General features: G+C 42.2%; 1 protein-coding gene across 1 annotated transcript; it reads left to right on the top strand.

Annotated features, from left to right (window-relative positions):
• The first annotated feature begins 9,496 nt into the window (after nt 1-9,496).
• On the top strand, nt 9,497-17,543 carry LMOD2 (leiomodin 2). The gene is made up of 3 exons (XM_010975612.3): nt 9,497-9,884; nt 14,985-16,337; nt 17,193-17,543. The coding sequence occupies exons 1-3, from the start codon at nt 9,612-9,614 to the stop codon at nt 17,217-17,219; spliced, it is 1,653 nt and encodes a 550-aa protein (XP_010973914.3). The 5' UTR covers nt 9,497-9,611; the 3' UTR covers nt 17,220-17,543.
• The last annotated feature ends 987 nt before the right edge of the window (nt 17,544-18,530 follow it).

Raw genomic sequence — 18,530 nt, 5'->3', positions numbered from 1 at the left:
TGACACTTCAAGTTGAGTTGAATTTTACGGTATGTAAATTACATCTGACTAAATCCCCTAAAAAAAAGAGTAGGAGGAGTGTATCTCTTGCTGACAGTTGGCCGCATGGTTACAAGCTCACTGAGGCAGCCCGACTCAACAAAGGAATCATCTGGCTCAGAGGGAAGTGTTTGGTCCCTGTGCCGGTAGCACATGATTTAGTGGTTTTGTTCTGCCGATAAGACCAATTACAAGCAGATGATGACACAGCGTTCAAGGGCAGCACCGTGCCTGCCGCCTTCACCAATCTCACCGGCCCCCAAACCCAGACAATCGCAGCCGGCTCTGCCAATCTCTGCCATTTTCATGCTGGCTGCAATATGACGTGCCCAACTTTTATTATCATGATTATTGTTGTTGTTACGATTATTATTTACAAAACACACAAAAACATACAGATTGGAGAGCTAAAAATGAAGCTTTCCTATCCCACTGAGAGCATACACTGACGAGGAATCAAGTTACTGTGAGATGGGACCCTTGTCACACCCTTGAAACCCAGCTCTGATTCCCTGGGGGTGCAGTGGAGAGGAGAACCAGGAGAAACCGGGGGCAGGGTGGGTGGGGAAGGACGGCATTCCAGGGGAAATCAGAGAGTCAAATTTTCAAAAAGCTGTGAATCTCCAGAACACAGGAGAACTATAGAAGGAAAGGTCAGGGAGGAACTCCAGGGCCTTCAATTTTCCAGATAAATTTGTGAAAAAGCTCAGTAACCAGACACCAGCTCTCCAGCACTGACTGTTCCATCACTGGGCACACCGAGTCCCCATGTTCCTGGCCTTTGGCACTGAATTTACCTTTCTAGCCCCTCTTCACTGCAGGATCTCAGCTGTTCAGCCCTTCCAGTTACCACTTTCTTGCAGGACAGGAGTTTTCTCAAGTGACAGTTGTCATAAACCCAAGGGGGGACCCCTCCCAGGGAAAAGATCCACTTCTTGGGTGCTGACCCTCCGCATGATTCTTCCTAGGACCACAGTGAGCAAATCTGTCCACAGTAGGAATATCAACACTTGGGGTTACAACTAAACTAATTGCTGAAATGAACAAAAGCCTCAGCCCCTCCAGCTCACCCAAGTAAAATTCCCTTTATTAGGACTTCATATGATCTATACCAAATCTGCTCCCTGTTTTGTAAGTGGAATTCCATATTTATGATCTGCCGTATGAGATGGAAGGCTGGATGAATGAAATTCAGCTATTCTTTCCTCAGTTTTGAATTTTTCCTGGAAATCACTCTTCTGGCTTTACAATTTTAACATTAGCAGTTTATCTTTCCATTTTCTTGCATGGGGCTCATTTTCACATGTTTGAGTTAGTTCAGTAAAGGATAACTGAAACTACTCCACACAAGGCAAAGCAATAGATGCTCTATTAAAATTTTCTTTCATCCCACCTCTCTTTTACTTTGGTACATTTTGAAAGGACAAACTAGAAAATCTCAGTATGAGAAGAAGCTTGGTGGAGAGGGGATAGCTCAGTGGTAGAATGCATGCCTAGTATGCACAAGGTCCTGGGTTCAATCCCCAGTACCTCTATCAGGAAAAAAAAGCAGCTTGGACCTAGAGAACATAACTCTAATTATCACTTCTCAGCTAGGTATACCTAAAGAGACTTTTTAACCTCTCAGAACCTCAGAACCCATTTTCACCCTTTGCAAAATGGAAGTCATAGTATCTATTTCATTAAGGGTTGCCTCACACGCAGTAGGTGGCAGCTACACACAAGTATTAAATGGAGATCGTATTACTACGTTAGACTGCCTGGCACATTGTACGTAAGAGCATTTTGTAAACTATAAACCTTATACAATGGCAAGATTTTATTTTTATAAATAGCTCCAATAATTTTAAATTTGACTCATGCTCACAACCACAGGCTGGCATAGCTGGGAGATTTGCTTGGCTGCCAAGCCTGAGAGAGAAGACTTGATAAGGGGATTGCCAGTTCTCATCTGATCCCTGTGGCCTGTTTGCTTGTTGTTCATGCAGAGCCTGACCTTTGCCTGACATTCCCCCGAGAGCCCGTCTCCAGCTACCTGAGAAGCTCCCAGCAGACAGACTGAGTGAAGTCGGAAGCTTAGCTTCCTTAGGGGTCATTCCATTAGTCAACAGCCTGATAACCAACCGCCAGCAGGAAACGTTGAAAACCCAAATCCTTCTGTGTGAGCGGGAAACAGGTTAAAAAAAAAAAAAAAAGCAAGGGTAGAGGGAAGGCGAAAGTTAGGAATAACTTGTTAACAGTAGACAGACACTTGAAATTTGTGAAAATGAAAGAATTTCCAGTTTCCCAGTTTTGCACTTGACACTGGGGCATATGATTTTCGTGTTTCCTCAGCAACAAGTTGAGGACAGTTTAAAACAGAAAGGCATCCACGGAATGAACAAAAATGTCATCATGAGATATGAACACGTAGTGACTAGTGGGGCAAATTCATTAGTTTGGGGGCCACACTCAGAGGCAGAGGTCATGAAGCAGGAGCTTCTGGGCCCCGGTGAGTGTTGGGGGTCCCAGAAGGAGTTGGGTGCAGCAGGGAGCTGGGAAGCCAGGTTACGATTAGGTAGCATTTCTCTATAAGCATTTCTGGTAAGCTGCTTCAGTAGAAAGTTCAGATCACCTAAGACCCAGTGGTTCGTAGTGATTTTATTATTGTTTTGAATACAATCTCATAACCAATTTCGTATTTATAATTTTTTATGATTCTTTTTTTTTTTTTAAATTGAAGTACAGTCTATTCACAGTGTGTTAATTTCTGGTGTACAGAATAGTGACTCTATATTATTCTTAAAGACGCTCCCCAACACTGTAAAATCTCCAGGCTTTATGAGGCCTAGATCTACCCCTGCCTACACTGCAAATCATCCTATGTTGGGTTTTTTTTTTTTTTGGTTTTTTTTTCTTTCCTTTTTTAAACAGACTTCCTGGACACCCGGTAATTAAGCTAGGACTTGGGGATGGTGAATGGGCAGACAGGACCCCTTCATTTGGAAAAAATGCCTTTCCTGTGAAGACAAATTCAAGTCAAGCAATCCCAAGCGGGATGCTTCGTGAATGGAGGTTTGTGGGATTTGGGAGAACTAAGCTGACCTGGAGCATCAGTGGAGCACCTGAGAAGATGGGCCGCAGAGGCACCGCAGCCGCCACCGAGGGCAGGCGCATGCGCAGTGGCTTGGGGGGAGGGAGGGGGCCAGTGTGGGTGTGAGGAGCCCAGTGCAGTTGAGGGTGAGGGTTGGAGGAAGTGACCCACGTTGAGGCTGCAGAGGTGAGCAGGGCCTGACCCCGGAGGGGCCAGAGGGCACAGTGAAAGATTCTGTCTGAAGAACACGGATGCCACGTGAGGGTTTTAGGCAGAGAATGACCCGATGAGATTTGTGTGTTCAAAAAATTAACTCTGGCTGTATTGTGACAAAGGGGAAGATGTCAGTCATCAAAGAAAACAAGAACCGGAAGTGAGACTCAAGTTGAGACCGGGGGGATGGTCTGACAAGAAGCAGGATTCAAGACCTTGGGACTTAACGTGACAGTGTTGGTGAGAGAAGGAACTGGCTCCACAGCTGGGTGGATGAGGACACCGTTTTCAGAAATGTGAAAGCCGTGGGCTGGGGAAGGCGGAAAGACGAAACCAAGTTACTGCTTTGGAGCAAGTTTGAGTTTTCGGTACCAGTGAGATCCTCTGATGAAGTTTTTCTCAGTAGTTTCACAAAACATTCTTGAGCTTAAGGATACAAATTGTAGCTCAGTAATATTACATGTCACTGGAAACCTTGGCCCTTTGAGGTTCCTTTCAAATCATTGAAACTACACAGATTAAATCTGTGAGTGACAAGTGCTTATGGCAGAATAAAGCTGAGGGACCGGGGTAAATGAAAATGTTATTAAATATACTCATATAATACATTCATTTAATTCTGCTTTTCAGTTATAAATAAGAAATGCCTATACAAACATTTTGAAATATGAACAATTCCTGAAACTATGAAATTCTTCCTGAAATGTGGGGGTTACTAAAGAAAACAAAGGAACAATTGGTAAAAACCTCTCAACATTTCTGAACATTAAGAGCCAAGAGCACATAAACCACAAGCTAAGAAACTCACCTGTAGGCAGAGGGAGTCTTCTGCCATATCAAGCTTTAGGCTGAAGTAGTTATTATTTACAAGTGGAGTTAGGATGTCTCTGATCACTGCCTGCATATACTACTTACTGAAATACCAGATCTGATGGCAGGGCTAGTACTGCTGATTTTGGGAGGTGCTGATGGCTTTTGCTCTTCTTGGATCTCCATTAACACCGGGACACTTGCTGGGATAAATACTTAAATATTGTTGCCTGTATTTAAGAAGATAAATTATGTGGAAGTTCTGGATTTGCAGATACTAACTACTATATATAAAATAGATAAACAAGACCCTACTGTATAGCACAGGGAACTATATTCAATGCTTTGTAATAGCCTATAATGAAAAAGAATATGAAAAGGAACATATACATGTATGTATAACTGAATCACTATGTTGTACACTGGAAATTAACACAACGTTGTACTTCGGTTAAAAAAAAGAAAGTAAATTGTGGCTATGGGATAATGTTAGAGACTTCTACTTAGCATCAGATGATAATAAAGTCCAAAATTCCTTGACATGGCCCTTCAAATAAATAGTCAACATCGCTATGCATCTACCATATGCAGGGCACAAAAAAAAAAAAAAAAGGAGTTGGAGGGGAGGTAAGAACCAGAGCCAGTTTCTGCCGAGCTCCACCAACTCCCCCTCTGTATGCCAAGTAGTGCCTGGATTTTTGTTTATGTGTTTATTTTCATATTCTTGTGCTTTTACTCAGAGGCTGCTTTCTCTGCCTGAACCTCTTTATGGCTTCTGTGTCTTCTCCAACTCTACCCACGTGGGCTGCGTTGCTTTTTCATCTATATTTATTCCACTTCTCTGCTCTTGTTGGCACCTTGGTGGAGCCGCCACTGCACTTTGTTACTGTCAGCTGTCTGCCTCTGTCCCAGGAGTAGGAGCTCCTGAGGGCAGGGACTAGATCAATTTCTATTTTTCTGCTTGTAATCCCAGCTTCCAGCACAGGAATTGTACACCAGCAGGTATTTGGTAAATGAGTGTTGAAGAAAGAAACACATAATAGCATTTTCAAGACAGAACCAAAGGAAAAAAAAACAAAGAAGATTGAAAGAAAACTTGTTTTTCACTAAAAAGGGAATTGCCGATGTCCTGGGAAATAGCGTGCATCTGACTGACAGCCAAGAAGCCTGAACATAATTCTCTTCAAGATGGAGATTTTTTTTTTTTAAGAGAAAATGTGAATCTTCAGAAGGCTTGTTAGTAGCACAATAGTATTGTTGACTCTAAAAGCAATTCCACTCAAAAACACAATCTGATCAAGTGAAAATCCCCAAATAGAAAATGCTGATGCTCAGAACACATATGATTGGATTTTTTTCCCTCGATGTAGACAAGGTTGCAAGGAAATCTAAATCATACTTAGATTTCCTGGTCAGAGTCAGGTGGTGATGTTTGATTACTCAGCAGAATATTATCCAGTGGATTTAAAGTCTGTGGAGAAAACTTAAAGAGGGATCCAATGAATTAAGGGCACCCATGAGTTGTGATTATTATCGTAATCAGAGTGATTTGTAACCTATATACTAAGATATCTGAATGACCATTCCTCTTAAGCTAGTGTCCTTGAGAGGCTGTGTAGTTTTTTTCTTTCAGTTTTGCTGCCACAGAGCAAAACACTTTAACATCTCCTTTTCCAGAGTTATTTTCAGAGTCATTCATGGGCCACCCAAGATTTGGGAGAACAAACTCACATGAGACTGTATTTATTCTGGGTTATTCCAATGAGAAAACTAAATATATGGAGAGTGATTTTTCAGGAGATCAGTTTCAACACAATAGAAACAAGAATTTTCTAATGATTTCAGCCATCCAACAGTAGAATGAGTTTTTGGCAATGCACAATTTTCACTGAAAGTGTTCAAGCAAACACTAGATGACCACTTAGAGACGTGGTAGAGGATGGATATATTTCAAAGTCCCTCTGCAAGCTGAGATTCTGTGATTCCAATAATATCTGGGTAATTATTTTATACTTACATTAATTGTGTATTATAATTTGCATCAAGCCTTTACTTCTCCGGTCTGTGCTCAAATGTCACCTTATTAAACCAGAGATCTTCCCTACATGAAGTATTACCCTCACAATCCACTTTCTTCCCTTTGACCCTGGTCTGTTTCTCTCCACTGAGCTTCTGTCTGACACGTTCTGTATTTACTTGTTTATTTACATATCGTCTGTCCCTGCAACAACATTGTGAGCTCCACGAAGGAAGGGACGTGGTTGGCTTCCTTCACTGCTCTAACTCCAGCACTTAAACTAGAATCTGACAGGTCGTGTGTGTTTAATAAGTTTTCAAATAAAAATAATATTAAAATGTTACAGAAAAATGACAAACATGAGAAAGAGAATAAAACACAACTTCATTATTTTTTTGTACATAATTATATACCTCAAACTTTGTACAGTGGTCAACATATCATATGCGCCCAATATATAATTGCTAAAGAAAGGAACTAGCGCTATCTTTTACATATTTTTTCATCTCTTTTTCAAAAACATGTAGGTTTTTATATAGTTATAATTATCATTCATCTTTTAAAACCTAAAATGTCAATATTCAGCTGAATAACTCATCTTACTCGTCGAATTTGGATATAATAATGTGATGTCATTTTCAAAAATCCAACCTATTTTCACATAAACAGATGTGTTACCACTAAGGTTACACAAAGGTATATGCTAGAGGCCATAAAAAAACAATGAACTCATCATTCCTAATATCATAATCATCTCTCTCATTAGTATCATTGAAAAGAGTCACAGCTATTTTGGGAGGCAGAATACCATGAGTTAAGATCATAATAGCCAAAACATTCTCTTTTTTAAATTAATTATGTTTAAACTGAAGTATAGTTGATTTACAATGTTTCAGGTGTAGAGTAAAGAGATTCCGTTTTATATATATATATATATATATATATATACACACACACACACACATATATATACACACACACACACCCCACTCACACACGCACCACACACACTTCCATTATAGGTTATTACAAGATATTGCATATACTTCCCCATGCTATATAATAGATCCTTGTTAGCCAAACATTCTTGGAAAAGAAAAACGTTGAAGGACTTACGCTTCCTGATTTCAGTATTTACTACAAAGCTATGGTAATTAAGACTAGATAATACTGTCATAAGGAAATAGACACACAGATCCATGCCAGAGAATTGACTATCCAGAAATAAACTCTTACATTTATGGCCAATTACTTTTTCACAAAGTCACCAGTACAATTCAATAGGAGAAGGCATAGTCTTTTTTCCTTTTAAAGATACTAAGAAAATTGGACATCTGTATACAAAAAGAATTTAGACCTTTATCTTATACATATGCAAACATTAAGTCAAAATGTGTAATGGACCTAAATATAAAAACCAAAAGCTGTAAAACTCTCAGAAGAAAACATGAGAGTAATTCTTTTAGACCTTGGTTTAGGAAAAGATTTCTTAGTTATAATGCCAAAAGCTTAAGCAATAGAAGAAAAAATTGATAAACTGGACTTCATCAAAATTGAATACTTTCACTTTTCAAAAGACACCAACAGACAATTCACAGAATGGGAGAAAATATCTGCAAAAAAATTTTTAAGGAAAAATTTTTTATTTATTTATTTATTTTATTGAAATATAGTCAGTTTACAATGTTGTGTCAGTTTCTGGTGTACAGCATAATGTTTCAGTCATACACATACATACATATATTCCTTTTCATTATAGGTTACTATGTCTGCAAATCTTGTATCTGATGAAATCCAGAATATAAGAAGAACTCTTACAACTCAATTTAAAAGTGACCATAAGATTTGAATAAATATTTTATCAAAATAGACATAAGATGGTTAATAAACACATGAAATGATGTTCAATATCATTAGTTATTAGAGGAATAATATTTAATGCTATAATAGATACTAGTTCACAGCCACTAAAATAGTGATAATCAGAAAGATGAGCATTTAGGATGTGGAGAAACTGGAGCTCTGATCATTGCTGTTGGGAAAGTAAACTGGTGCAGCCACATTGGAAAACAGGCAGTTTGGTGAAAAGTTAAATATAAAGTTACCCCACAATTCAGCAATTCCACTACTGCATGTCTACCCAAGAGAAATGAAAACACACTGTTACACAAAGACTTGCAGGTAAAGGTTCATAGCAGCATTATTCATAATTACCCAAACCTGGGAAGAGCCCAAATATTTACCAACTGCTGAATGTATCATATATTATACTTGTATTGATAAATGTATATTTCTAAGCAAATATAAATTACTTTAGCAGATTTTTATTTATCTCTATGCTAAAATGACATACTTAACAAATCCTGTAAACTATGTACACATTTTATCACATTCATAAGAATATGGGCATAATATGTTATTTCAAGTTAGCGTCTCTTCAGTTTCCAGCCCAGACACAAATCTGGGTTCAAATTCTAGCTCCACCACTTCTTAGCTGTGTGGTCCTGGGCTAGTGACTTAACCTCTCTGAATCTGCACTAGCAAAATATATGCCTTACAGGGCTGTGGGATTAAACGAGATAAAAGGTATAAAGTGCTTAGCACTAGGCTGGCACAGTGTCAGTTCTTAATAAATCCTACCCAGTATTATTACTTACCTTTCTGGAGTTTTATTTCCAAATCTAGTTGTTTACTAATACTCAGAGGGTGAGGGGAAGAAAGCCATTTTGTGCCTTGGAGAAAGCTCCTTCTGCACTTCAGTTTTTTCCCTTAATTTCTCAGAACCTGGACTGCCAGAATCTGTAAAGGAGGCTAAAGCTAGTCATCTCACAAGACTAATGATTAGAAAAATTACATTAAAGTGCTTTGTAAACTGCAAAACACAATGAAAATAGAAAAGTGCTCTATATTATTGTAGCCTTCCGTTCCCATCATATGCCACCCACGGTATGTTTTTAGGAGAACCAGAATAACTAGACTGATATGTACTCGTTCCTCATCCTGAAAGATGAGAATGAAAGAATCTTTTCATGACTGTGGGGGTGGGAGCAAGTCATTTTCAGAATAAATTTTATTCCCCGGTTGTTTGAATACAAAGTCAGAACTGTCTTCCCCCCTATCTGAAGCACTCTCTCCCTGTCCTCATGAGCAATTATCAGGCTCAGCTAAATATGTCCCTGGCCAGTGTATTTATAATCCCCACTGGTTCCGAGACCTCCATCCACCACCGATGTGACATTCTTTGTGTTCCAATGTCTAGCTGACGTCTGATGCTTAAAACAGCCTATGCTTTCACCCCTCTCTGCATTGTCACAGCCTGTATCACCACTCTTAAAAGGCTATCGCAGGCACTGCAAGCACCAGTTGCTGACCAGCCTGCCCACTTCCCTCCCTGCCTGCTGCTGGCTGCCTTGAATGCCTGGTTCTTCGAGTTTCTTGTGGGGCTGACAAAGCGGGACCATGTCTACCTTCGGCTACAGGAGAGGACTTAGCAAATATGAATCCATCGACGAGGACGAGCTCCTCGCTTCCCTGTCGGCCGAGGAGCTCAAGGAGCTCGAGAGGGAGCTGGAAGACATTGAACCTGACCGCAGTCTTCCCGTGGGGATGAGGCAAAAGAGTCTGACTGAAAAAACCCCCACAGGGACATTCAGCAGAGAGGCACTGATGGCCTATTGGGAAAAGGAGTCCCAAAAACTCTTGGAGAAGGAGAGGCTGGGGGAGTGTGGAAAGGTAGGTAGGCTCTTGGATGCCCCCCCACCCCACCCCAGCTACTCCCATCCCCCATCCCAAACCCAGGAATCTGTTTTTTTCCCTAACTTTTCAGTTCTCATCACTTTTCTTTTCTTATAACCCATTTGTACCTGCTATTGAAAATTTTCTCAGGCTGAAATAGTCATCTAACTTTTATGGCCACCCAATGGATTATATGTAAAATTCTTAGCTGGGGTCCTGTGAATGACAAAGATGAGACCTTCAAGAGGAAAATAATTCGCAAGCAAAGCATAGGTTTAGATATTCTGCCAAACTAAGTCTAATTTGAGTTATAAGTTGAGTATGTGGCATAATGTCTGTTCCTGATTTATATATGATTATATATATATATATATATATATATATACACATATGTATATGTCAGTTAAGTGAATTTCTCTTCTCCTATAAAGACAAAAGTGGGTACTCTGGTTGTTTGGACTGTGATGGTGGCCATAGCAGAAATAGTTCTTTTTTCCCCAACATCAGGAAGTGTGAGGTGGTGGGAAGTATATGGGACTGAGAGTCCAGGGATCCTATTTCTAGTGTCTACTCTGTGCCTAAGTTGTTAAGACCTTGAACAGGTAGTCAGTTCTGCAAGGTTCTCTTTCGCATCTGACCGTGGAAGGATCTGGATCCAGTGTTTCTTTTGTGAGTCAAGAACACCTTCAAGATTTGGATAAGTTACAGACCTTCTCCTTAAGGAAATGCACGTGTGCGTCTGCACACATACACAAAATTTACATAGAATTTCAAAATGCTGGCACCCATTCTGAAACCCCCCCTAAGAACTCCTTAAGCATGATGATCTCTAAGATTTCTTTCTACTTTGTAATGGGGATTTTGAGACCAGGAAATATGCTAATATTACAGGTTAGGTCTGTTAAGCTCTTATTCTCTGCCCAGTAAATAGTTACTTTGAATTTGCCAAATGAATCCTTAACAGAAAGAAATTCAAAAGACTAGGCTCTGGGACGATAGTAATGAAAATAAGAGTGTCAAGATAACAAATCCCTGAATCTGTGGCAGAACACTGGTCAGGAGCGATAGTTGAAAACCTCTGTGCTCCACTGGAATCGTCTAAAATCAAAATGGCCCGAAGCCCGTGGCGAGACTTCCACAGGACTAATCTAGGCACTGTTAGATGATCTTGATGATGGAGTGTGTGGGCCACATTTGTAGTAAGGTATGTGTGAGCTTTGTGCATGTCAATCATCGCAGGAAGGGCCACTGGGATCAAGCCAGGGTCTGCCAAGGCCACGGTGGCTGCCTGCATCGAGGAGCTGGAGGTGGGGGTGTGGGTGAGAAGGAAGGATACACGGCCAGGATTTGGGCTGGTCATTTCCTCCACAACTAGGATTTTTAAAGTTTTTGTTTTAAATCTGATGCAGAAATGTGTGTCCAAAATCTGATAAACTATATGAAGTATGACATTTTCAGAACAGTCCTTAAAGATTTTCCCTAATAAAAAGATTCAAATTGCCTTATAACGTCCAGGACCAACAACCCTTGTAGCAATAACCCAACAAAGGCATTCTAATGTCGTGATGTCTTGAGATCAGTGGAAAACAAAGGGCAAAACCTCTTGTCAGCTGTTGATGAAACCCACCTGTTCCTGCCAAAGGTTTTGCTGATGCCTGATCCCTGCTAATGGCTTATCAGCGCAATTAGAGAGGCTGTGGGTCGATGAACTCCGATTCCTTTCTCAGCTAGTTAACTTTTCTCCTGCCACACTTTCCCCACTGGCCAGCTGTCTCTGGAGTCACAAGGAGTGCTGGGCAGAAGCTCGCCAGGGGAGGGTGTCAATCCATTCCCACCCCAGGAAAAAGCTCAAAGCAGCTGACTGGTGGGGGAGGGAGGGAAGTAAAGAGCAGCGTGGTGTGGACCATGAGAAGGAGGTGGGGGTCTTGTCATCAGGCTACCCACTCTGAAAGACTTAATGAAAATCATGTTCGATACCTATTGAAAGACAGCCTCTGCCCACCTGGATTCACACAAACTTCTCCTGCACTTAATAGCCTCCAAGGGTCTGGCTCCCCTCGCTTGCGTATCTGCTGGGTTTCAGGCATAGGTGCCGGTGAGTTCACTCACACTGTTTCACTTATTTCTTACCTTCTGTACACGAGAATTGAGACAAAGAGAGGTGAAGAAACTCACTTGAGATTAACAGCTTATAGCCAAAATTCACACCAACTTCTGTTGGCACAAAGGTCGTGATTCTCAAGATGTGGGTGCCTGACCATCAGCATCATTTGGCGACTTCTTAGAACTACTAATTCTAGGGCTCCCCTAGACCTGCTGAATCAGGAACTCTGGGACCAGGGCCCTGAATGTGTGGTCTCACAAGCCCTCCAGGTGATTATAACACTCTCTGACGTTTGAGAACCACTCATCTATAAATTGCTTTCTTTGATACCCCCTCCAGAGGTTAGTGATTTGTCTAAAGTCAACCAGCTCTTTATGGGTAGACCCAGAACCAGAACAGAAAACCAAGCCTCTTGCCTCCTTCTTCATGTGATGGTGCCTCATCAGGGAGGTGATGAGAAGCTGTTGACCACCCTCTTCTTGCTGCCTTATTTATTCCCTAAGTGTACCGACATTCACCTTGATTGAATTCTCCCTAAAGTGCTCCCCTAGGACCTCACACCTCACTGCCTCACCTCATCCCCACCTTCCCAGCCCCAGTCTTGTAAGGATCTGGGTTAACTCCAAAGCAGTGGCAGATAGGGGACCTGGAACAATGCAGTCAGTTCAAATGTCAGAATAATTTTGAAAGTAGGCAACGATTGTCTTTACACCCCCCACCTCCCTCTCTAGACACCTTTCTCCCTTCTGCTTTTCTCCTCCTAGGTGTCCCCCACCACGAGTGACTGACCATCTCAGATGGTCTGGGACTACCTAGTGTTTAGAACTAAAAGTTCTGCTTCCTGGGAGACCTTTCAGTCCTGGGCAAACCAGGACAGTCGGGCACCTTACCCCCACCCAGCCCTGTCAGTACTTTTCCCCCAGCCCAGTCCTGACTCTTAGTGGCTGTTACCCAATGTCAATTTAGATCCATTTGGTAAACAAATATTTATTGAGCTACATGCTGAGCACTGCGTGAGGTGAACAAAACAGACATGATCCCTGCCCTCACCCCTGTAACAGTCTTCCGGGAAAAATGACAAACAAATCGTTAAATAGGTACTTTATTGGAGGAAGTACAACACATCACAAAGATAATTTGAGGGGGTGTCAGTGAAGGCTTTTGGGGAAAAATACCATTTAGATGGTACAGGACAACTCATGGCTGGATAACAGTTTCAGATATTTTCTCTCTGGGTTCATTTAAAGGAGAAAACATCTCCTGCAGATAAAGCCTAAAGGTTTTTCTTTAAAACCAAAGAGGATACAATTTAATGGTGGCATGAAAGGCAGTATACGTTGAATTTGACAGGCCCCTTTCTTCCAAATACCGAAATAGCTAAAAACACACACTTACAAACACACACACACACACACACACACACACACACAGAGTATCACTCTTCCTCCTGCTCCTGAGAAGTGAGTAAATTAAGACTGAGTCATCCCAGGAACGGCTGACCCCTTCCCCAGGCCATCACTTGGTGCCTGCCACTCCAAACAAGTGAATAACTGGAGGCTATTTGGTGATAGCAACTGGGCAAACAAACCTGGAGACCAGCGCTGTGTTTTCCAAAGTTCACTCCACGTGCTTTGGGCAGCAGGAGACTAGGGTCAAAAAAAGCTTCCAGTGTAGAGGGAAGAATCAAGGCTTTGGGGACAAGAGAGGGTTTGGGGGCTTTAGAGAAAATAAAGGAACTAAAAGATAGCATTAGGGAAAATAGGACTCCGTCAGCAACTTCCAGATTTTTATTTTATCAGAAAAAATAGCAAGAAGAAGAGAAAGAAGGGGTCACCTGACTCCTCGGTACAGAGAGTCTTGTAAACAAGAAAGACAAAGGTGGAATGAAACTGTGTTTGCCTGGAAGTCTTTCAAAATTGATACTTGGTAAATAATTTAAGACCACCAGGCAGAGGCAATGGCTTGCTTCAAGGTTTTCTGCTGTTCTCTGCTGTTAGTCTAGTTAGTGCCAAGGGGGAGTATCTTTCCCACCTGTGTCTTCTGCAGTTATGTCTCTATTTGCAGACCCGTCTGCTATCACAGACCCCACAATAACATGAGATTTCAAGCTGATTCCCTGGAAGCTGTGACCTCAATGGGTTTCTGCATAGAGCGGGGTTTTGACCTGCTACTGCCCTGAACAGCAGCCTGGCCCCGTTGGCTTCCTTCCCCAGAGCAGGGACAGAGACAGCAGCAACTTGCAGGTGGTGTGGGGTCTCCCAGACCCTGCGCCAAGCTCTGCTCCAGAGATAGACAAATGGAAGGGCAAATGATGTCCCCGCCTCTCTCTCCACTGAGACAGGTTGGGGCAGGGAGCACTGGGCTCATGTCACATCTGCTATAGGAGGCAAATTTGGCGGCAAATTTTTGAACAGTAAGAAAGGCAACTCATTAGTATGTTGTATATTTTTGTTGTCATTTGTATGTTTGGGATGGAGAAATAAGGAAGAACAGAGGGATGATTCCCTAAGAGAAGGTTGAATTTGCTAAATCAAAAGGCGACTAGGAGTCAAACAGTTCAGAGCAGTTAAGAGAATAAAACTTTTATCAAGGGCTTTCCAAAGTAGAAGTTTCTACTTTCTTGTGCACACTGGCAACATGACAGCAAATTTTTACTCGACACACTGAATTCTGGAGATTTATTTTGCAGAAAACAAAAGAAACGTTTGTTTAAGAAATGCTGCTGAAGGTTATGCAAGGAAATGTTAAACTTGGTTACCTGAACCAGAGCTATCAGAAGCAGATTACCTTTTTTCCTTATATACTTTTGTATTACTTGGTATGTGTTACTTTTTTTTAATTTATTGAGATACAGTTGACAAATCACACTGTATTAGTTTTAGATGGACATGATGATTTGATATGTGTATATATTGCAAAATCATGTGTTGCCTTTGTACCTTTAAAAATGTGCTTAAAGATGACAAACTTACTGGTGATACCACGCCCTTCAGGTTGCGGAAGAAGACAAAGAGGAGAGCGAGGAAGAGCTTGTCTTTACTGAGACTAACAGCGAGGTTTCCGAGGAGGTGTATACGGAAGAGGAGGAGGAGGACGACGAGGAGGACGACGAGGAAGAGGACAGCGAAGAAGAGGGAAGAACGGCTGGAAACGAGAAAGGGATTAACGGAACTGTGCATTATGAAGGCGTCGATTCTGACAGCTCCAGGCCAAAGACATTTAAAAGTCAAATCGAAAACATCCAGCTGACCAACGGCCACAGCGGAAGGAGCACAGAGTCCCCGGCAGCCATTCACCCCTGCGGGAACCCTACGGTGATCGAGGATGCTCTGGAGAAGGTGAAAAACAACGACCCCGCCACCACGGAGGTCAACCTGAACAACATCGAGAACATCACGTCGCAGACCCTCGCCCGCTTCGCCGAGGCCCTCAGGAACAACACGGTGGTGAAGACCTTCAGCCTGGCCAACACGCACGCCGACGACAGCGCGGCCACGGCCATCGCGGAAATGCTCCGCGTCAACCGGCACATCACCAGCGTGAACATCGAGTCCAACTTCATCACGGGCAAGGGCATCCTGGCCATCATGCGGGCCCTGCAGCACAACGCCGTGCTCACCGAGCTGCGCTTCCACAACCAGAGGCACATCATGGGCAGCCAGGTGGAGATGGAGATCGTCAAGCTGCTGAGGGAGAACACCACGCTGCTGAGGCTGGGCTACCATTTCGAGCTCCCAGGACCAAGAATGAGCATGACGAGCCTCCTGACGAGGAACATGGATAAACAGAGGCAGAAGCGGATGCAGGAGCAAAAACAGCAGGAGGGGAGTGATGGAGGAGCCAATCTTAGGACCAAAGTCTGGCAAAGAGGAACGCCTGGCTCCTCGCCTTACGCATCTCCCAGGCACTCTCCCTGGTCATCCCCCAAACTCCCCAAGAAAGTCCAAACTGTGAGGAGCCGTCCTCAGTCTCCTGTGGTCCCGCCCCCTCCTCCTCCTCCGCCCCCGCCGCCGCCCCCGCCCCCACCTCCTCCTTCCCAAAAGCTCCCGCCCCCTCCTCCGCCCCCACCCCCTCCGCTCCCAGAGAAAAAGCTAATCACCAGGAACATCGCAGAAGTCATCAAACAGCAGGAGAGTGCCCAGCGGGCACTACAAAATGGACAGAAAAAGAAAAAAGGGAAAAAGGTTAAGAAACAGCCAAATATCCTAAAGGAAATTAAAAATTCCCTAAGGTCAGTGCAAGAGAAGAAAGTGGAAGACAACTCCCGACCTTCTACCCCACAGAGGTCAGCTCATGAGAATCTCATGGAAGCTATTCGGGGAAGCAGCATAAAACAGCTTCGGCGGGTAAGTCACTCAAGGGCCGACCCTGGGGCGCAGACCTAGTAAAGGAGCCGGGCTCCACCGCACAGTGGTACCAAAGTCCCCTCTCAAAATACTTACCGATATTCAAAATATTTTAGTAAGCCAAAGTGGCTGCCAAATTTGGAGCGTCAAGAGCAGGTCACCAGAGAGCACATTTCTATTTGAGAAATGTGCCTTGTCCACTTTCTCAGCATCTCAGTCATTTAGGGGCCAGACCTGCCTTAAGACACTTCGGCCTATAAAAATACCAATTTCCTTAATGAGAAAATCAGGGCATATCATCTACATTTCAGCACAGACTCATCACCTGCCAAAAATTTTACTACAGAGTTGCAAGTGAGTTAAAACGTACTTTATAATATAAAATTTGAATACCACCCAGCAGTAATCAATCTATATCTGAGTTTTTCTCAGAGAATACTGCTAAAGACATACTCTACACATTTTTTTTCCACTTTGTCATCTGTGTTGTTTTAATTTTTATTTTTTATTGAAGTGTAGTCGATTTACAGTGTTAGTTTCAGGTGTACAGCAAAGCAATTCCGTTATACATACACATACATACATATATATAGTTTCCATTTCTTTTCCATCATGGCAAACAAAGCTTTTAAAAAAATTTTTTTTTTATTTTTAGGAGAGCTCTTGGTACTAACTGGGTCATGAGGTCCTTTTATTTGGGGTGCAGGGAGTAATTAGGTTTTTATTTTTATTTTTTTAATGGAGGTACAGGGGATTGAACCCAGGACCTCAGGCATGCTAAGCACATACTCCACTGCTGAGCTATATCCTCCCCCTGTGCTGTTTTTATTGAAAGAAAATCCCCTGTTTTTGTAGGTGGAAGTTCCAGAAGCTCTACGATAAAGCCCCATCTTTAGAAGAGGATGCAGAATCACCCGGTGGTATTAGATAAAATGCATTGCGAGATGTTTCTAAAGCACTTTCTTCAATTTGAAATGTTCTCTGACTTTAAAAATAGCCTCACCATTAACCCCAAAGATAATTTCAAGAAACAGCGTTTTTCCTCTGTAAATATGAAAATAAACATCTTTTTTTTAATGTCATGAGATTTATTGGCAAGAAGCAGTTTATTTAAAGATGCCTTGGATGTGTTGATAACTCTGAGCTGCAAGGCATTAATGAAATGTGCTCTTATTTTTGTAATCCCAATAAATTTAGATTGAAGTTTTTTTTGTTTTTTTTTAAACAAACTAATATTTTTTTGTAAGTTGGTACATCTGACAGGCGTGTATCTGACATTGCTATATATTAAAAATATTACATTCTCACCCCTCAAAAAAGGTTTGGGTCCTTAGCATTTGCTTTCATTTGATTTTGCATGTCTAAGGAAATCTCATCAGAGTTCTCTCTAAAAGTCCGGAATCAAGAACCTTCTTAAAAATCTTTTCGGTATTGAGATGAAAGCTTGGGGAAAAGACCCTAAAGTGACGTTATCATCCTAGATACATCAACATTAGACCCAGGAGGTTGGCTGACACTCCCACCTTCCTGTAAGGCTGATGGGTCCTCAGAAGTCATTCAATCATTTATAATTAAAACCAACCATTTCTGAAAGAAAAAAAAAAGTTGAAAGTTTGAAAGTTTCTTATTAGAAAGGAAACAAGTGCTAGGGGTTGCCCCGGTATTCAGAGTTGTCTTGAGGCTGATGCTGAAGATTCACCGTCCAAGTCTCCTTTGAGCTCTTCTTAGCGGAGCCTTTGACTGGTGAGTCTCAGCCTTTTTATGCTCTCCACACATAGTGGTGCTGTCAGCGTCCACGCCACACATCCAGGGACAAGGGCACATGTATCTGTAATCCCCGGGTGTCATTTTACCCCACCATCGTCTCACTGGAGAAAGATCTGAGTTCAGACGAGAGAAAGACCTATCACAGATTACCTTCATTCCACCCTAGGGCTCCGCTCCAATTATAAAAGCTATGAATCTCCTCTAAAGTCTTTTGTATTATCTATGATTAGCGATGTTTCTTTTGCATCCTGCAGAGCATGACAGTGGTCCTGGCAAGCTCTCTGGGCCAACCATTTTATAGTTGTTTCCTGACCTTGTGTGGGGAGGGACTGGCATTTTCTGCACTAAGTCGTCTCGTGTTCTTTTCACAGCAGTGTTCAAAGGCGTTCTCCTCATTCTATCCTGAAGGAAACCCAGGCTCAGAGA

Source organism: Camelus dromedarius, chromosome 7 (genome assembly GCF_036321535.1).
Source record: "Camelus dromedarius isolate mCamDro1 chromosome 7, mCamDro1.pat, whole genome shotgun sequence".
Taxonomy (NCBI): domain Eukaryota; kingdom Metazoa; phylum Chordata; class Mammalia; order Artiodactyla; family Camelidae; genus Camelus; species Camelus dromedarius.
The sequence above is the reverse complement of the archived record's forward strand: the minus strand, read 5'-3'. Positions and strand labels throughout refer to the sequence as shown.

Coding starts and splice junctions, on each gene's coding strand:
- LMOD2 (XM_010975612.3), top strand. CDS start 9,612: ATGTCTACCTTCGGCTACAGGAGAGGACTTAGCAAATATGAATCCATC. Junction 9,885..14,984: donor GGCTGGGGGAGTGTGGAAAG/GTAGGTAGGCTC, acceptor CACGCCCTTCAG/GTTGCGGAAGAAGACAAAGA. Junction 16,338..17,192: donor GCATAAAACAGCTTCGGCGG/GTAAGTCACTCA, acceptor CTGTTTTTGTAG/GTGGAAGTTCCAGAAGCTCT.